The sequence below is a fragment of the Lactuca serriola genome, chromosome 4 (genome assembly GCF_051521515.1).
Source record: "Lactuca serriola cultivar US96UC23 chromosome 4, Lser_US96UC23_V15, whole genome shotgun sequence".
Taxonomy (NCBI): Eukaryota; Viridiplantae; Streptophyta; class Magnoliopsida; order Asterales; family Asteraceae; genus Lactuca; species Lactuca serriola.
Genome location: NC_136411.1, coordinates 329,112,325 through 329,134,612, shown reverse-complemented (window position 1 = coordinate 329,134,612; position 22,288 = coordinate 329,112,325). Strand labels below are relative to the sequence as shown.

The window sequence follows — 22,288 nt, the reverse complement described above, 5'->3', positions numbered from 1 at the left end:
AAAATTCTTCAAATGATAATAAAATATAACTATATATGCATTCTAAACTAAATTGTTTATTTAAGTTGCAGACGATGTGTTAAAGCATTAAAATAATCTAAAATTGAATTTAATCGACACAAACAACGATATTTTTCTTTATAATAATCATATCACAACCATAATTTCTTTTATTTAACAGAATATATATATATATATATATATATATATATATATATATATATATATATATATATATATATATATATATAGAGAGAGAGAGAGAGAGAGAGAGAGAGGTAGGTTCAAATGTTTCTCACATCTATTGTGTGCTAGAATGCACCAATAAGAATTGAGTAAATATTAAATGTATATTAAATGATATCCATATTTATAAATTCTTTTTATGGAAACTAATTTAATTCGTCATTAATGTCAATAATAATATTATTTTAGAATAAATTCATATATAAAATAATAAGAGTGTATTTTAGGAGAACGAGAGTATATTCTACTAGAATACACCCCCATTCTTTATATTCCATATAAGTTTATTGTATTTTAAGTGAGTGAGTCTTGAAATAATGTTATTGTTGACATAAAAACCTAGATACGAATTCATTATGAAAGAATGTTATTGCTGACATTAATGACGAATTTAATTAATTTTCATAAAGAGAAAATTATAATTATGGATATCATTTAATATACATACAATTATATAAACCATTTAAAATCTATCATTATTTAATTAAATAATAATATAATTTTACTAAATTCTTATTGGTGCATTCTAGCACACAATAAATGTAAAAACACTTTAACCTAGCTCTCTCTCTCTCTCTCTCTCTCTCTCTATATATATATATATATATATATATATATATATATATATATATATATATATATAAACTTAAATATGTATGGATAGACCAATACCTACTCTTGCACGTATAAGACTAGATCAATTCATATACTCACCAAGTTATCCCTATTAGGGATAAGATTTTCCATATTAAAATGTTAACTTCCCTCAACACAAATCAATTCCACCTAGTATGATGTGTTTCATCTACCATTGTCACTTCAACAATATTAAGCTGCATGACACTAACCTTTTGGTTAATCCAAGTTATCTAAATCCCATATACATTTGTTATTATGAGGATATAGCACCACAAACCCAAGAGATCCAATGTCAAGAGTTTCTCTCTCTCTCTCTCTCTCTCTCTCTCTCTCTCTCTCTCTCTCTCTCTCTCTGGTCGATGAAACAATATTTAAAAAATCGGTTCGACCACCGAGTCAACCGATTTCTATAATTTTCATCTTTTTTCTTATTTTTCTATACATACATACATATATAAATCATGAATTTGACGTTTACTAATTCAAACATTAAAAATATACATAAAAATAAGTTGTAGATCAATCTAAATACATTAAAATAACATATAACCATAAGTTTAATTGTTTTACATCAATTCATCTATGTTAAAAAGAAAATAAAATATAATACCGAAATAAAATAGTTTTAGATGAATACAAACAAATCAAAAAACTTTATAACATTTATCATATATTTTTAATTTGAGAAAACTAAATAGATTTGAAAAAAATCTTCAAACTTTATTATAGAAATGGTTATTTCCCATGTATTTTTATTCGGTTTAACCAATTTATTTTGACCGGTTCAACCGGGTTTTTCTAAAACTGATCGGTTCAAACCGGTTCAGAAATTGACATAGAACCGGTGATAGTTGAATTGCTTTCTCCCCCGGTTCCCGATCTAACCGGTTCGACCCGCCAATTCAAACCGGTTTTTAAAACATTGTGATGAAATTTCTAAACCAATTTCTAATTTTCCTTCGTTTCATCATTGCAAAATTTTCTAATTTTCTTCCATTTATAGACGATATACTCTGGGAAAAGAAATCATTAATGACACATTCCTTATCCACAAACTCTTTTAAAAACATGTTATTGATCCATCTCATGTTAGAAATCTAGGGTTTGTGGTGGAGATCTGGATACCAACTTGGATCATGAGAACACTTTCCGAACTGACATTTTTACCCTGTGTCTGGGTTGCAAGAAAATTCAGCTTAGGATAATCTAAGTGAACACTTAAGATACTAGGCACAAAAATTATAAGCCAAATTGCTAGAAGGATTCTGTGAAAGTTTCAAGAAAACGAGAGCTAAATTTCGTATGTCACTTTTGAAAAGGAAGGGTCGTTTATATAAGAAACGAGATTATGATTTTCATTAGGGTTGGGCCGTCACGAGTTGTTTTGGAAGCAAGTTAGGGTAATCCGGAACCCTGAGTTTTCGTCGAACTGGCTTCTAATCTGATCTTATACATGCGTGCACACCGCACAAACCCGGACATATATTAGAGTACAAATCATGAAGCCCCTTAGCTCGCATGTTAACTCCAGTTACATAAAATGACATGGTGATACTAAAATCGCCAACATCTCCCACCCTATTTTTCAACATCTTATTTAAATTGATACCTTTATCATTTAATTGATTGATGGAACCAAAAAATTCTACCCATACACCATTATGTTTTAGGTTTCACCCATTGTCCCTAAATCTCCTCAATGCCCACAAATAGACTTGATGAAGGTAACCTAAAGGGCACTGAGATTAAAATATCCACTATCACTTTTGATGTTATGCCGTAATAAAAACACCTAAACTTTCAACGCTAAGAGCATTTTTTTCTTTGGACGCGAGAACAGGTTCTTAATTTACTTAAGTAATTATTTATTTATTTATTTTTGAATAGATTTGCCCACCTAAAAAGCTTTGATTTGATAGTGATGCCAACACCATAAACTTAGATCTTGGCTCCCACTCAATGATAGTAGCATGTGTCGGTAACTCGGCTTAGGTAACACCAACACCATAAACTTAGATTTATATATTAATCTTTAACCCATAAGCTAAATAAAAAACCCATAAAACTCAAATAAAATTTTCTATATTCTAATAAGACCAATGCCCAATAAGGGAGCACCATATAAAACAAGTTAGAAATAGAGAACTTATCTCTTCTAATAATAGCACCATAACAACAATAAAAAAGAAAGAGACCCATGATGAGACCCCTTTCCAACTTAAATTCCAGTGATTAGATACAATGGTGGGGTTTAATGCAATTAATAACAATTATAGAAAAATATTTTACACAATATAATTGACAAATCAAAATTTTAACAACCCAAAACTATGGATCAAGTTAGATATAGTTTTTTTACCAACTTAATTAAGCATATATTGTTAAAAATACGTACCCTTAACGTATAGAAAATCATAATATATACAAATTGAACCTATGATGTATCTACATAAACCAATCTAGGTGACTACTAGATCTCAACTTGATTTAAGACTCATTGTCTTCCTTGCTTACTCTTGGTTGCGTCGAACTCACAAAGAGAAAGAAAGGATGACAAATTACGTAAAGGGTTGGAAAGATTATGGTTTTATCAAGGGAAGTGATTCGTACAAAACAATTTTTATCCGTACACAATATTTTATACTTAATAGAGTTGTACAATACAACATTTTAAAGCACAAATTGTTATGTCAGAAGAATTATTGTTATGTACAAAGATTCACTTATTTATGTTAATCCTTCCTTAAATGTTATTCTTGTTAGATAAGGTTTCCAAAGCCGTTAATGGCCAATAACTTAAAGAAAGCTTACAACTTAAGTTGAATTAATAAAAACTTTTTTATAATCATTAAACAAACCTTTTTGTTTATTCTTTGATCTATTAATTAAATAGAACAAAACTAGTTTATTTTCTTTATTTATTTTGAGTTGATAAATAATAAGATTTATCAAATAAATATTTATTATTCATTCTAGATCTTTGAATGCTTCTAGTGTGTTAACATATAGTTTGAAACATAATCAATAGTGTACTAATTTTTTTTATTTCTTGCACATAATTCCCAACATGCCTCCACTTAAGTAAGCAATAGAACATCTAATTTTACATACAATGCTAACCGTCTAGCGATACCTCACTGCCCTCAATGGCATGTGACTTTCTTGTTTCCACAAACCATCATCAACTTCTAATGGGTAAATGCATTAAAATCCCAAAAAAATTTCCTTTCTACAATAGCATCAAAGTGGTCAGATTTCCTAGGAATAGTCGGGCCAAAAACAAATTTATTTCTGAAATTCCAAAGACACCAAAAGGTCAAGATAATCACTGAGTCAAAAGCTTTTCTTTGGCCAACCCTCAAACTTGTAGAATCAACCCACCTCATGATATCATCAATATCAAACCTATCTAAAAGATGAACATCCCACCAAATAGCAATACGGCTCAAAATCTCCAACAATTCTCTACATCCAACAAAAAGGTGATCAATGGTCTCCACTACAGCACTACATAACAAACACATGATTGATTGCACCTCCACACAACGATGAGACAATCTTTCCTTAGTTGGAATACCACCAAGTTTGATCCTCAACATTAGGATATTAAGTTTTATTGGAACCCAATTGTTCCAACGAGTATCACACCGAATATCAGTATCAACAAGAGTCGCAGAATCAATAAAGGTATTGGCTGAAGAAATAGAAAACATACCTGACACATCAATGAGCCAACCCAATCTTTTAGATCTATCAAGGAGACGAACATTCTGAACCACTTCTATAAATGCATCCCATTGACTCTGCTCAATACCACCCCTAGGTAACCCACGAAGATTACCCGGATCCCATCCTATAAGAAATCTCTCTTTCACAAAATTCCCTCTATGCACATCCAACATGAAAACTCTATGGAAATTCGCTGCAAGAGAGCTATCAGAGATCCACTTATCATGCCAAAAACTAGTAAGAGCACCATCTCCAACTCTAGTCAGACAAAGGTTGAGGAGATCTATCCCTTATCCTGGAGATTAGCAATCATGCAAATGAGACTATTCCACGGTCCTGAATAAGATCGACAAGGAGACAAAGTAGCCAGACCACCATCAAACCCATAAATGTTTTTAACAACTCTCACCCAAAGAAACTAAGAATCATGAAAGAATCTCCAACGTCATTTAAACACCATAGCTCTATTAAAAGCAAAGAGACTTCCTACACCAAGACCACCATCCCATTTAAAAGCTAGAATTTTATTCCACTTCACCCAATGCATCTTTCTTTCCTCTAAATCACCCCCCCCCCCAAAAGAAATTAGCTCTCATAACTTCCAACATGTGAAGAACAGTAACAGGAGTATGAAACACAAACATAAGGTAACTTTCCACCGAGCCAAGAGCATACTTAATCAAAGTAAACCGACCCCCACAAGAAAGAGATTTGGCTTTCCACACCGTAAATTTACCATGAAATCTATCAATAATGGTTGAACAAGCCTTCACCCGACGCATATTATCACCCACCGGGAACTCCAAGATGGTCAAAAGGAAGGATATTAGCCCCACACCCCACAGATCTAGCCACATCCATAACCATCGAATAGGGAACCCCCTACCCTAATCAATTTACTTTTAACCAGATTGATTTTGAGACCCAAAGCCAGAAAGAAACATCAAAAAATATGTGTAACATCCGGACTTTTGGATACATCAAATTTGTGTTTCACCTTGAGACTTATAGAGTGACTCGACGAGTTGGGACTCCGACTCACCGAGTAAGGCCAAGTTGCCAGTGTGGAATTAATGAGTGGACTCGACGAGTCAGAGAGCTGACTCGCCGAGTAGGAGTTGGGTAGAGAAACCCTAATTTGTCGGGGGTTGGGGCCTATATAAAGGAACTTATAGCCTCATTTGCGGCTCACCTTCACTGAGAATAAACCTTAACGTCCCTTTTGAGCTAGAGGGTGTGAAAGGAGCTAATTTTGGGGTCTCTTGGTACATTTCTTTTGAAGAAGAGGGAAGGATTCATCAAGGAACAAGAAAAGGGCAAGTTGATTAGTGTTATTTCGTCCAAGAGCTTCTGGAGAAGGTAAACAGTTCCCACCTTTCTCCTTGTGGTGATTAGATCTCATGTTTTGATGAATAGGGCTTTCTATCACATTTTTTTTGAGATATGAGTTCATGGAGTACCTTTTGTTGGGTTTTGATATAATACAACATCCTATGGTGCACATACAACCCTAAATACCTTAGATCTATGTTTTCACTAATTATACATGCAAATGGTTTCCAAGTTATTAAACCTATAGCTAGCATGCAATTGTCATACAAACTACATAAAATATTAGATAGTGTAACATACCTTTTTTGTGTGGCTGGAGGTCTTGATGTGTTTGGCCTTAAGAACTTAGCCCCAGTAGTGTGGAAGCCTCAAATGAAGTCACAACACATCAAGGAAAAGGTAGGACTTGAGAGAGAATTCCATGCACACAAAAAACACCATGAACTCCAAGAAGATACAAGTGGCGATTTTGGGCAATGAAGTATCTATTTATACGTGGGATTTCTAGGGTCATGGATATAACCCAAATCCATACCCATGGGTTTTTATGATCCATGGTTCACGTGGCCCAACTCTTTATGTATCCATACATAAAATTGGTCCAACATGGATCATAAGCCCAACACATATAAATATAACTAATTATCATAATTAGTCCCCATAGATTTAATTAGTCTCTTTTAACCACTAAATTAATTCCAAATTAATTCTTGATCAATACTAATTAAAACATATGATTTCATATTAATATATTATAACTTATAATATATTAATAAACCATAAATAACCTTCTCTCAAAAGTCTATCCTAACAAACTGTCCATATGATATGCAACCCAAATGGACCATGCTACTCTCGGGTCGAATACATACCAATAATAGTTATGGGCTTAGACACCTAATCCAATAGTCTCCCACTTGGATAAGCCTAAAACTATTATCCAAGTATGACTCCAAGATCCCGACTAGCAATTGTAGCTCTTAAAAGCCGCTTTCGCACTCTGAACAAACCAATGACATGTCCATTAGATAAGGGATCATATATTCCTCCATTCTAGATATCATATGGACTGAGACTTGGATTATAATCATTCTCTCTGTCCATTTGTTGTTTACCGATTTCCGATTTAAGACGACTGACTAATTGAACAAATCTAATCAGTCCAGGCCCGGCCGAGCACTTACGTTTGTCATCACCAAATCATCGAGGGGCCCACATATATCGCTTTTATCCCTCCAAGGGTAAAAGGAATGGATAAACTTCGACTAATATGCTTGTTCTACTACTTGTTGAGTCATACACAAAGGCACGTTTTATAACATCGAGTTACCAAATGCGTTTACGTGCAATCAATGTATAACCAACTCATAGGCAACAAGTCATATCTATAGGTTTGAAGAATATAAGATATTATCGTCTCATGATCACTCGTGATAAAATCCATGAAGTGATTCAAATGAGCGTGGGTTGAATCCAATACTCGAATCCCTATTCCAAGAGTACTCATGAATGTTGTAGTAACTCTTACTATGTCCACTACCATAGACATCTACAAACCCGATTCATGACAGTCTTGCCTTAATACCTACTTCCTACGTATTATCGACTGTGGATGGTTTAAATAACTTAGTCATTCGAGAAGAATAACCTAGTTTTCTGGAAGTCAAAACATGCAAAGTGAAACACAAGAATAATAATAATCCTCTATGGTCCCAAGCACCTTTGAGAGTAAATAGAACACCTTTTATTTAAACACCATATTGATTACTCATTATTCATTGTATAATGTTTCAAATAATCAACTTTATACTTTAATTAAAACGATAGTTGTCCCATGCTCCATGCATGTAAACTATGTTTTCTAAACACTAGTCATGTCATACACCAAGTATGCACACTAGGTTTATCTATGATCTTTACTTTGTGAAATAGATCAATTGAACATGATTCTAATGATTCTCATTTCACAATCCCAAATCTTTATCGTAAATGTAAGAATTCCAAATTCCTACCATTTAACGAAATCTGTTAGATTCTAAACTTATATGCATTGATCCTCTCGTAATGACTATGCAAAAAGTCACAAAGACTTGACAAAAAACATTACAGAGCATTCCTATGGAGATCAATTCCATGGAAACAAAGTCTCAAATTCAAAGTACATTACTTTGAACATCCTTCTCGCATTAAGCTTTCTAATCTTACACAGATTTGAAAGAACAACTTCCACCCATGGAAACCTTTCCAGATTCCCATTTTGATTATCACTTCTGAACAAGAGTTACCTCTTTTCAGAATATGTCAATATGGTCCTTCCAAAATTAGCACTTATACTTCCAACTGTCCATGAGCAACCAATCTTTGGTAAACCTTAGATTGTCCTTGACAAGTATTTAATCATTTTAGTCATATCCAATTCTAGACTTTTCCCCTCTTAATGCCCCGAGCATTTGGAAAATTTAGAAATGATGAATATTATAACACATGTAATCGATCCTATATCCGAAGCATATGGGACACGATTCATGATGTCTCAGATAAAGACATGATACTAGACCAGTCTTTTGCTACAATATTTTTTTTATTTGCCATGTTCTCAAAATTTGACTATGAAGAGGGATGTCGTAATCATAATCGTATTATGAAAACGCAATATATATAGAATTTCCGTAAGTAGAACCATTCTAACATAAAATTCATATATATATATATATATATATATATATATATATATATATATATATATATATATATATATATATTTGACTAAAGATGATTAAAACCTCATTCTAAGCTTTTAGAATTGAAATGAAGTATAATTTCCTCTCCCTTAATTATAGCAAAACAACTTTTTCCCAATTGAAACCTTTTGTTTTCTATAATTAACATTGCTAAATTGCAACCTTTATCATAATTATCATGCTCCCACTAACATGATGATTATTAGCATAACACTTATGCTCCCACTAGCTTTTACTTGTACTCAGAAATCAACTGAACTTCTAGAAAAACAATACTTTATTGACTTTCTTACCAAAGTTCAGATTCCTGATACTAGATTGCTTTGATAAAACTTCATCAATATCATACACCTTATCTTAGATAGCTCACAGGTGTGTCTGAACAATTTTAAGAACTATGAAAAGGGATGTCGTAATCATAGTCTCAATAGTTTAGACCTTTGTTATTTGCTTCAAATCTACTTGGTGGAAGTTTTTCCTTACCATCATTTTCATGAATCGGAGAGAAACCTTATGACCCTTATATTTTATGGTATATGCGTTCCTTTCCATGTGAATTTTTGTCAAAACCATAATCACAAGACAAGATTAGTGACAATTCCAAATTCATATGGATTGAACTTGTGCAATCTTAAATTCTAGCCATCTGGCAGTACAAGGTCCTACCATTGCTTCCAAATTGTTTTGCAATCAATTGAGAACTCTCAGAACTCCTATGCAAAGCCAACTTCAACTCGAATGGAGACAGAAATGTCAACACGATAGATTATAAACCTCAAGTCATGTGCTAGTGAAGAACTATAGGTTTTATCCTTGATTAGTTCTTGAAACTTTCAAGACCTTTAAGACTCCCACTGTCCTCTTGACATATAAGACTCTCTTTTCAAGAACCATTGCTTGACAAAACAAATATTCAAGGGATAGTGCGGATTCTTATCAAGACTAACACTTCATGCAATTGGCCTAAGTTGATCTCGGGTTTATCCAAAACATCACAGCTTACCAATTTCAAATGCACAAGAGTAGAAAACATTTTACTCTTACATATGACTTGTATTAATAAACCTTCTTCCAGATATGTCACTCAAGTTGCAATCTTGGAGTATAACTCTAAGACTTTGTTTTTGGAACGAAGTATGACTCATCTTCTTGATTTAACCATTCCAATAATTCATGTCTCCTCTTCTTATCCATAAGAATGCACTAAGATGTCATTAGAGGATGAATTGTGATATGGTTTCTCAATCATAAAGATGATCACAAAACATGATACTAAAGCACACTCCCATCTTTTCAGATTTGAGAACCTTTTATCTTTCTGCCTAATTTGCTTCTTTTCATTCGTTCTGCCATACATCGAATACTTTTCCAATGTTTCAGTATTATACTTAAACTTGTAAGTATAGCCATATTTACTAAACTTTAGTAAATCATGACGAATAGTCTTATCGGTCTTTGTGGTGGACTTGACCAGTGCACACAAATGTGTACTCGATACCTTAGTCCTTTCACTTGACATAATTATCCAAAGATGAAAATTCTCATTCATCATACAACTTGTATGATTCCAAGTTTCGGTCCAATTGAAACTTGGGTGATGAGAATCTTTCCTTATTTGGTAAATTATGACACTACCACAACCAAAAGAATCAAATCCACTTTCCAATATTGCTATCAATGGAATGATATAAACAACCATTTTTCACAAATGTCATTGTAAGGATATTTAAAATAAATAAAATTAAAAATTTCCTGTTATTTTAAAACTTGCGGAAAAACTTATCCTTACATTGCATATGAAAAACTTATTGTTATCTGTTCCTAAGCAATATATCATAACTCTTAAGCACTAGCTCAAAATTCTGATCACTGAACCATGCGGTCGAAATCCATCTTCGCGATCAGAATCAGCATATACTTCTTTTAAACTTCCTCTCTTTTCTTTGATTCTTAAAACATCAACATGTGATTTAGTCACATGATGTAATAAGAATCTCGGAATAGAAACTTAATAGAGTTAGATAGTGGATTTTACCCGAAGTAGAGTCAAACACTTTACCATCCTTATGTTTGTTCAGGTAAATTAGGCAGCTTCGCAACCAATGCCCCTTCCTCTGGAAATAGAAGGTTTAGGAAGTTGACCTTCTAATCAAATTTGCTTTACTAGTCCTCAAATCATTTTTGATTCGGCAGAACCAAGCAAATAGATAAAATCATAAAGGGCCATGTCATAGTCTGTTTCATAGTAGTCCCAAAGGAACTCACTGTGTAACTTAGAAAGTGATTGAACATCCAACTTTCTCAAGACTTTGACACCCAACTCTCCCGGTTTGTCAATATGTGACTTCATCTCCAAGATGTGATCACACATAGACCTTGCTTGCCAATAGGGCTTGAGTGACCTTGAACTTGTGGGTTAGGGAGAATAATTGGAGGGGGTAGAGGAAGTTAAATTCCAAGAGATTTGGGAAGATCATAGATGTCTGGACTAGACATCTACAATGGGAGATATTCAAGTTAGTTGATTTTTAAGTCCTTAATATAACACCCAATATGAAATATTAAGGCTAGGTTCCAACACAATATTTTATAAATTGGAAGAGGGATGCCGTAATCCAAGCTATAAGATATTTGAAGGTAGGCGAATGACGATTCACCAATTTCCACCATGAAAAACGTAATAATAGATTAGGTTTTAATTGGATTTGAAACTCCTAGATCTTTTGAAATTCATTGAACTTTTCAATGACATGTTTCAATCTTGATTGTGCCCACTCAAATTTTGTGACTGGGATACCGAGGATCACAAAACAAGGTGTGAATGACCATGCAAATTCACTTGGTACCCTTAATATTATCACATAATCGATGTGTCGGTTACCCACACGCGCTCCACCGATCTATGATAAACATTAAGTCACCCTTTTTTATCCTTACTAGTCCAAGTTAGTGTGTCGGTTACCCACACATGCTCCACCAACGACTTGGTAAGGTACAAAGTGTGAATTTCATGGGTTAGCACCAAATTCACATTTTCCTAAGTAACTAAGATTTGGTATTTATAAAAGGTTTAGTTACTTAGTATTTATCATTAATACTTTTAATGAAGGGAGAATTATTGTCTTTGTCCTACCCGTTCGGCTAACGACCCTCCACCAGTCAAGGAAGCGGTGGGTGAGAGTGGACACCCATTAAACTGCCATTTTATAGGCAGTAACCTTATACCCCCTTATAGACCAGCTTCGTGAATGAGGCCTACTAGAGGTAAGAATGACTTTTAATATTATACATACACACACACACATATATATATATATATATATATATATATATATATATATATATATATATATATATTAACTTTTAATATTATAATAGTATAAGAGTGTATTTTACACATTTAAAATACTTGGTGGTTTAATCTAATAATTAAACTATACTCTTAATTTAATTAAACTTAAACCATGCCATTATGGAACTATTAACTCTTTTAATTAAACACTTCAATTAATTTAATGAAGCCCATAAAGTTTGAATTTTAACTTTTAAAATTCTAGGGTTTGGAATTAAAGTGTACATGGGTTGACTTTACAAATTCCAAAACTTGAGGGCAAACTTTGAAACTTTTCAAAACCCTTGGATTTTCATAACTTATGAGTTTAATTAAGGTCTTAAAAAAATTTAATGAAGAGACTCTTGAACATCCATAACTTGAGGACAATTTATGGAGTTCATAAAACTATTTATGACAAAAAGACACTTCATTTTGTAACCTATGGCAATTTTGTGAGTTTTTAAACTTCATAAATGTGACTTTTCAAGTAACTTGAGGACAAGTTACAAAACACACATATTATTACCAACTTCTAGATTAATTTGGATTGAAAACAACTATCACATAATTTTTTCTATTAATCTAAACAAGCTCATAAACATGAACATTCATAATCAACAATTTTCAAGCATCATAAAAACATGTATAAAACTTGAAACTTTGATTATAACTTTATTTGGATGAGAATAAACATTACCATAGTACCAAAAACAAATTTTATGAACAAAAACACTTTGTGGTAATGATTCTAATCCAAAACAAGCCAAAAAACATGAATATATGTTGTCAGGGGGTCCAACTCGTTGAGTGCATGAACCAACTCTACGAGTTGGATGAATTTGTTTATGGACTCGTCGAGTCTGCTGTCCAGACAACAAAAAATCAGTTTTTTTTTTCAGCGATTTGCATCAAGTATAATTGAAAACAACCCATGCCTCTGATACCATTGTTGGGTTTTGGTATAATACAACATCTTGTGGTGCACATACAACCCTAAATACCTTGGATCTATGTTTTCACTAATTATACATGCAAATGGTTTCCACGATATTGAACCTATAGCTAGCATGCAATTGTCATACAAACTTCATAAAATACTAGATAGTGTAACATACCTTGTTGTGTGGCTGGAGGTCTTGATGTATTTGGCCTTAAGAACTTAGACCTAATAGTGTGGAAGCCTCAAATGAAGTCACAACACGTCAATGAAAAAGGTAGGACTTGAGAGAGAATTCCATGCACACAAAAAACACCATGAACTCCAAGAAGATACATGTGGCGATTTTGGGCAATGAAGTATCTATTTATATGTGGGATTTCTAGGGTCATGGATATAACCCAAATCCATACCCATGGGTTTTTATGATCCATGGTTCATGTGGCCCAACTCTTTATGTATCCATACATAAAATTGGTCCAACATGGATCATAAGCCCAACACATATAAATATAACTAATTATCATAATTAGTCCCCAAAGATTTAATTAGTCTCTTTTGACCACTAAATTAATCCCAAATTAATTCTTGATCAATACTAATTAAAACATATGATTTCATATTAATATATTATAACATATAATATATTAATAAACCATAAATAACCTTCTCTCAAAAGTCTATCCTAACAAATTGTCTAGATGATATGCAACCCAAATGGACCATGCTACTGTCGGGTCAAATACATACCAATAATAGTTATGGGCTTAGACACTTAATCCAACACCTTTCTAGGCCTAGACTTCAGATCTAGACCTTGTGTGGTCCAGAGGGTCCAAAGGCTGAAGCCTTATTCAGTCACTTAAGGATTTATTTTGTTTTGGTGCCTTGTTGGAGCGTGTATTCGCATTGTGAGCCTTATATGCCATGCTTGAATGTAAAGCTTACAACTGTACATGAAAATCGACCCTTACGATGGTAGATCTAGTGTTTGGAGTTATAGATCTACCTTAAATCGTCTGAATGAGGATTCTGATCGAAGGGACTCGCCAAGTCCATGGCTTGACTCGACGAGTCGGTGAGGGTTTGTCCCGTTGGGTCTGATTGTGTGATAACTCGGCAAGTTGGGGGTCAACTTGACGAGTTGAGCTGGAATTTCTTGAGACTTCTTAGGAAACAAGGGGACTCGATGAGTCACAAGAGTGCACTCGACGAGTCGGGTCAAACATGGACTGTTGACTTGAGTTTTACTTTTGTTGACTTTTGGGTTTGGTCTTCATGAGTAATGGAGACCATGGAGGGGTAAAATGGTCTTTTACCTAATTTAATAATTAAAGAGAGAAGAATAACATTTGGTTACTTAGAGTCGAGAATTGAGTATTAATTAGAGATGTTTACCCTATGTGTTAGGCAGTGGCTAGTTCGAGATTCGGGTTCGAGGATAATTGCTTGCTGCTAGCAAGGTAAGTCTTCTCACTATACTTTACCTAGAGTGGTACTTATGTGTGACCAGAGGGTCTTATGTGCTTACATTGAGTATTATGTTATCCTGCCTAATGTTTTATGCTGTGCATTTTATCTTTATGATTTATGCCATGCAGAGCTTTACAGACAAAACTAGAGGGTCCAACGAACCATGGGACTGGAGGGTCCCACTGAGACAATTGACTGGAGGGTCTTATAGTGATATAGCCTCGAGTGGCTAAAGAGCTGTGTGTTTAGTATTTTGGGGAACTCACTAAGCTACGTGCTTACCATGTTATGTGTTATGTGTTTTAGGTGTTTATCAGGATCGCGGGAACCCACCAGTTTGATTGTACACACCAGTGAAAGAGTCATGTTTTGAAGATCCTGGATTTGAATCAAACAATTATGGAGTTGTGATTTGTAAATTAAATAAATGAGATTTTTGTGAAATGTGTTATGAGAATTATGCGACTTTAAATGAAAATTTTATTTGAAAATTTACAGTGTTACAAGTTGGTATCAGAGCCTTGGTTTGAGGGATTCGGATGCACCTTCGGGTATGTCTGGACTCAAACTGAGGATATGAGAAAAAATTTCAAAAGAAATGATTTTTCTAAAACAACCAAGAGTTTCCAAGAGAAAACGAGAAGAAGCAGTGTGTACTATCAGCCAGATCCCGATTAGTGATTTCCCAAAGTACACTTACTTAGCTGTGTTATGAGTTATTATTGAGATATTAGTGATGCATGCTAGGTGATAGGCTAGGTATTTCATATTTTAGGGCTAGAGTTTCATGATTGTGATGCCTTAGCCTAGGGATTTTGCTATCTGTGATGTGCTTTGAGTATGTGCGGAGTAAGAGTATCCAGCAGGAATATTTCAGAAGTAGAGCTTTGAGTAGAGGAGTAATCTAAGAGAGATACCTAGATGAGCACTGGAGGAGCCTACCGAGAGAGTAGTTAGATACCTACATGGGATAGATTTACTTGAGTTCGGTGACACCTGTTGGGTGTGAATAGAGAAAATAGAGTTGTTCGATGCCCGAATGCTGCTTACTTCGTGCTTTGTGGGACTCTCGATGATGGGAGTCAGCTACTAAGTGAATATGACGATATTCAGGAGGTAGATGGCTGGCATCATAAGGAGTTCTTCAGCAGCTGATGGCAGAGAAGTGTGAGAACCTAGGAAGAGCCTAGGGTGTGAGCTTAGTCAGATGAGTATGCTAATAAAGGAGAGTCTTTCGTTGGGGAGCGAACACACGTGACGGGATTGTTGATTGAGGAGGTTGAGCAACTATTTATAAAATCTGGAATGATCCGTGTAGAAAGTATGGGTAGATGTGGCAGGTAGTATGGGCATGTACTACTGAAAGCAGAGGACCCATACTTGAAACAAGGAGAATTCTAGAGGTTCTAAGTAGTAGATTGAGGGGAGATAACATGGTTCATGTAACACCGTAAATTTCTAAACAATTTTTTGCATTTTATAAAAACATAATTAATTCATTATTTATAAAAACATCATTGTGTAAAACTCAATTCATAACATATATCAATCCCAAGATCTCATAACATAAAAATCATGTGTGTGTACTGATCAAGTCAGCGCCTTTCCGCGATCCTCACTAGTACCTGAAACACATAACACGAAACACTGTAAGCACAAAGCTTAGTGAGTTCCCCAAAATACCATATATAACACATATTAGCCACTCGAGGCTATAACTCTGTGACTCGGTAAACTCTGGTCTAGCCCTTGCCTAATCACATTAAATAAATACTCTAATTAATACAACCCTCAGGGCTAGGCTAATCTCTCTCTCTATACATCCTCTAGGAAGGGTAAAATACTATCCTACCCTTTCCGATGACTCTAAGGTCCAAACATTGACTAACCCTAAAAGTCAACGAAGTTAACGGTCAACCTTGACCAAACTCGTCGAGTGCACAACTATGACTCGGCGAGTCCACACGTTTTCTTCAATCTCCTAGTCCTCCTTCGACTTACTGAGTCAATCCTCAACTCTGTAAATCATCACAGATCACAATCTGTGAAATGTCCCGACCCAACTCGCCGAGTCCGGCTCCTGACTCGGCGAGTACCATCGTGCACTCTGTCCTCTAGATTCCCTCTGACTCACCGAGTCACTTCCCCAACTCAGTGAGTCACCAACTGAGTGATTATCGGGAAAACCCTCGTCCTACTCGCCGAGTCAGCTATTGGACTCGGCGAGTTCATGCCATGCTTAAGCTGAACTAAACTCCTGAGGTCAGATCCGCTCCTCTAAACCGTATATCCAGCTTCCCAAAGCATTATAATCACGTAAAGCTAACATCTTGGTGCTCATGCAAAGGCTTAAAGGCCTTATTTGAAGATATGACCTCTAAAATGACATCCAAAGCTCATAACCCCCATTAACACTCATAAATCTCAAGGGAAAAGGGTCTCTGGACCTCTTTTGGGTCCAGTTCTACAGCACCAACACGAGAGGGGACCAATTACTCCATATAACCATCCTCTAAAGGGGCTAAAAAGCCCTAACTCTAAGAATTACACCAAAAAATGAAGAAGGGTCGAATGAATACCTCAAAATGAAGTCTCTGAGCCCTGCAATCACTAGATTAGCACCCTCTTCAGCCTCCTCTTGTCTTGGTCCTCTTCTATTTGCAAAAACACTAACAATGATGAAGAAATGACTCCTTTCCTCTCACAAACGCTCTAGCTCACTTAGGGTTTCTCTCTGGGGTCTGGTAGCCACAAATGACGGCCATAAGGCCCCTTAAATAGGCCCCAAACCCAAGGAATTAGGGTTTCATTAAACAGCGTGGACTCGCCGAGTCCTTGGGGCGACTCGCCGAGTCCATCCATCCACCCGGATAATGATTCGCGTCTCTATTTGGCAAGTCTACGCATCAACTCGCCGAGTTCTTCCACAAAACTTGAAATGCAACGAATAAATATAATATCTGAAATTCCGGATGTTACAATTCCCCCCTACTTGAAACAGTCTTCGCCCTCGAAGACTCATCCTTGAAATAGCTCTGGATGCTGCTCACGCATCTCCCGCTCTAGCTCCCAAGTCAACTCGGATCCTCTCCGATGTTTCCACTGAACCTGCACCAGAGGCACCTCCTTATTCCGCAGAACCTTGATCTTCCGATCCACAATCGCAACTGGTCTCTCCGCGTAGTTCAGGCTCGCATCCACCTGAATATCCTCTAACGGCACTACCGCCGACTCGTCGGCTATATACTTCCTCAACTGGGACACGTGGAAGGTATTATGAATCCGCTCCAACTTTGCAGGTAGCTCCAAGCGATACGCTACCCTGCCCACCCTCGCGATTACTCTGAACGGCCCAATATACCAGGGCACTAGCTTGCCCCTCTTCCTGAATCGAATCACTCCTTTCCAAGGAGATACTTTCAGGAGAACATAATCACCGACGTGGAACTCAAGCTTGGATCGTCGCCTATCCGCATAACTCTTCTGGCGACTCTGAGCAGTCGACAATCTTTGCCTGACCTGTTGTATCTGCTCTGTCGTCTGAAGCACAATCTCCGTGCTACCCATCACTCGGTGCCCTACCTCTCCCTAACAAATGGGAGTCCGACACCTCCTCTCATACAACAGCTCAAATGGTGGCATTCCAATGCTCGAATGATGGCTGTTTTTGTAGGAAAACCCCGCTAAGGGCAAATACGTGTCCCAACTTTCGCCAAAATCCAACACACATGCTCGGAGCATGTCCTCGAGCGTCTGAATCGTCCGCTCGCTCTGACCGTCAGTCTATGGGTGGTATATGGTACTAAAATGTAGTCTCGTACCCAACTCCTCATGGAATTTCTTCCAAAATCTGGAAGTGAAACGCACATCTCGATCTGACACAAGCGAGATCGGCACCCCATGCCGCGATACCACCTCTCTCACATATATCTGCTAACTTCTCCGCAGAAGAACTCTCACTAATGGCGAGGAAGTGAGTGCTCTTTGTCAAGCGGTCTACTATCACCCAAATCGCATCGACACCCATCTTCGTTCTCGGCAATTTGGTGATAAAATCCATGGATATTTGCTCCCATTTCCACTCTGGGACTTCCAGTGGCTGCAACTTACCATGCGGTCTCTGATGTTCGGCTTTAACCCTACGACAGGTTAGGCACCTCTCAACAAACCACGCTACATCTCTTTTCATACAGGGCCACCAATACTCCCTTTTAAGATCCAAAAACATCTTAGTGGCCCCGAGATGGATCGAGAACCTTGATCTATGCACCTCCTCCATCAAGATGGTATGCATTCCTCCAACAAACGGTACCCAAATCCGACCCTGGAAAGTCATAAGCCCTCTGCTATCGGTCACGAACTTTGACACTTGTCCGATAACTCGCTCTCTCTTATGGTTCTTCGGTCTCACTGCCTCAGCCTGAGCCCCTCTGATGGTGTCCAACACCAGAGTCATCACCGTCAATCTCATACAAATATCCCGAATCGGGGCGCTCTCTGCCCTACGACTCAGGGCGTCGGCTACCACATTAGCCTTGCCCGGGTGGTACAGGATCTCACAATCATAATCCTTTACTACATCCAACCATCTCCTCTGACGCATGTTCAGGTTTGGCTGATCCATCAAATACTTCAAACTCTTGTGGTCCGTGTATATCGTACACCGAACCCCATACAGATAATGGTGCCAAATCTTGAGGGCGAACACCACAGCCCCCAACTCTAGATCATGGGTGGGATACCTTGCCTCATGGGGCTTCAGCTGCCTCGATGCGTACGCGATCACATGCCCCCTCTGCATCAACACCGCGCCCAACCCAGATATCGATGCATCACAATACACCACGAAGTCCTCCATTCCCTCTGGAACAGTTGGGCTTCGCACAATCTCTGGCGAAGAGTCTCAAATGAGGCATGCTGCTCTGGGCCCCAGCTGAACACCACACCCTTCCGGGTCAACCTGGTGAGAGGAACAGCAATCTTGGAGAAATCCCTGATGAACCTCCGATAATAGCCGGCCAACCCTAGAAAACTCCTGATCTCAGAAGTAGATTTCGGCACCTCCCAACTCATCACCGCCTCGATCTTGGCTGGATCGACAAAAATCCCCTTTTGGTTAACAAGGTGACCAAGGAACTGCACCGCCCGTAACCAAAAATCACACTTGGAGAATTTGGCGTAAAGCCTCTCCGATCTCAGCATACTGAGGATTTCTCGCAAATGCTCCTCATGCTGCTCCCTAGATCTCGAATACACCAAAATGTCGTCAATGAACACAATCACTGATCGATCCAGCATCAGTCTGCATACCCTGGTCATGAGATCCATGAACGTTGCAGGCGCATTGGTGAGCCCGAATGGCATCACCACGAACTCGTAATGCCCATAACGAGTCCTGAATGCGGTCTTCTGTATATCCTCCTCACGCACCCTCATCTGATGATATCCAGATCTCAGATCAATCTTGGAAAACCAAGACGCTCCCTGTAGCTGATCGAACAAATCGTCGATCCTCGATAAAGGATAACGGTTCTTGACCGTTAACTTGTTCAGCTCTCGATAATCTATGCATTCGGTGCGAACCATCCTTTTTCTTCACAAAAAGGATTGGTGCTCCCCACGGTGAGCTGCTCGGCAGTATAAACCCCTTCCCCAGCAGCTCCTAAAGCTGCGAGGATAACTCCTGCATCTCTGGAGGTGCAAGGCGATAGGGCGCCTTGGCAATAGGTGCTGCCCCTGGAATCAAATCAATGCGAAACTCAACCTGCCTCTCGGGAGGCACACCCGGTAACTCCTCGGGAAAGACATCCAGGAATTCACGCACTATCGGAACCTCCTCAACCGTACTCGGTCTCTCTGCACCAACTCTCGTATCCATCACACACGCTACAAAACGACTACAACCCTGCTGTAGACTATGCCTCGCTCTAGCAACCGAACAAAACGCTGAATCAGGACGGGTACCCTCGCCATACACCGTAAGAACTCCCCCACTTGGGTCTCGTATAGTCTCCAGCTGCCGCTCGCAATCGATAACGGCTCCAAATCTGCTCAACCAATCCATGCCTACGATGACACAGACGTCCCCCATCGCAATCGGGACCAAATCAATAGGAAACTCTACACCGAAAATCTCGAGTACACATCCTCGAATCACCTATGTGGCATACACTACTCTCTCGTCGGCGATGGAGACTCTCAGAGGTCGACTCAATGCCTCTCGACTAATACTGATGTGCTGACTAAAAGCCAACGATATAAAAGATCGACTCGCACCCGAGTCAAATAACACCAAAGCAGGTACAGAACTCACAAAAAAGTACCTACGCATATCATAATATAAGCACAAAATCTCAAACATTAAAATAAATACATGAAAGAATACATACCAGCCACGACATCGGGCGCTGCGCGGACCTCTTCTGCAGTCAACTGGAAGGCTCTCCCCCGAGTCTTCGGCGTCTCGGTCTTCACCGGCCAACTATCAGAAGCTCTAACAGCAGCAAGGGCAGACCCCTAAGAAGCTCCTTGTGCTGAGCCTCGCAGTAGCGGACACTCGGCCTTCCGGTGTCCGGTCTGGTTGCAGTGAAAACACACTGCAAACCCCTTGGGGTAGTCCTTGGTCATATGCCCCTCCTTGCCACACTTGTAGCAAGATCCAACTCTACAAACTCCATCTTGAACCTTGCTGCACTTTCCATAAGTGCGGTCCTTCTGGATCCCTGCTTTGGGATCAGTGGGCTTGGCCCGCTTGGATGCCAGTTGGGACTGTGTCGGTCACCGATCCCTCCCCTGAGACTCCGCCTCCTCCCTAGCCTGAGTCTCTAGCTTGATCTCCCTCTTCCGGGCGTTTTCCTGAAGCTCAGAAAATGTCCGGTACGAGGAGTTCGCCACGAAATCCCGAATATCTCTCCTCAAAATACTCAAATAACGGCTCATACGTGCCTGCTGAGTAGACACGTGCTCAGGGCAGAACATCACCCTTTCATGAAACATCCTGGTAATAACCGTAACAGACTCCGTACCCTACTTGAGGGTCAAAAACTCTTGTGCCAACCGATCCCGTTCCATCGAGGGAATGTACTCATCACGAAACATGGCGGTGAACCTCTCCCAGGTCACCGCAGCAAGCTCTGTTGGAGAATAGTGTGCTGTCGCGAACTTCCACCAGTCCTTCGCCCCCAGGCGAAGCTGGTTCAGCGCAAACCGAACCCTCAAGTGCTCCGGGCACGAGCATGTATAGAAACACCCCTCAATGTCAGATACCTATCTCATCGCTGCAATCGGATCTTGCGTCCCATCAAACTCTGGTGGCTTCGTGTTGCTGAACTCCCTGAACAACAACAAGTCACCCCCTTGCGGCCTAGCAGCAGCGACGACTGTGGTGGCCACTGCAACAGCAGCCTCAGAAAGAGTGGCATAACGCTCGTCAAAAGTCTCAATCAGCATGGTCTTAATAGACCCGAACATCTCTGGTATCTCTGCCCTGATGGCCGCAGCCACCTCCTCATGGATGATCCGGCGGATTTCCTCATCACTAGTCTCGCTGCTCTCTGGCGCATGACGTGTCCTCACCATGATCTACCTCTGAAATACAACATACGATATATTAGAAACTCACTTGAGCATACTCGCACTCGATAACTCATCCCTCCTTGATCCCTGGCATCCCAAAGGTTCTTACTTGAACTATACACCGCCCCGGTGTTTTCAGTAGTATGGGCCCAATACTACCGTCCACACCGCGTCAGTATACACCCAAGTCCTCCTCCTAGGATCCCAAGTCCCAAGTACTCTATTATGCATAATCTCACTCCCAAGCATCTTATAGCAGCTCACCTCCCCCTAGGCTAAGGT

The 22,288-nt window shown here is 38.5% G+C and overlaps 1 protein-coding gene across 1 annotated transcript; it reads right to left on the bottom strand.

Moving 5' to 3' along the window:
- Positions 1 to 4,073: 4,073 nt before the first annotated feature.
- Positions 4,074 to 4,787, bottom strand: LOC145099591 (uncharacterized). Its single transcript, XM_079037141.1, has one exon. The coding sequence runs from the start codon at positions 4,785 to 4,787 to the stop codon at positions 4,074 to 4,076; it is 714 nt and encodes a 237-aa protein (XP_078893267.1).
- Positions 4,788 to 22,288: the final 17,501 nt, after the last annotated feature.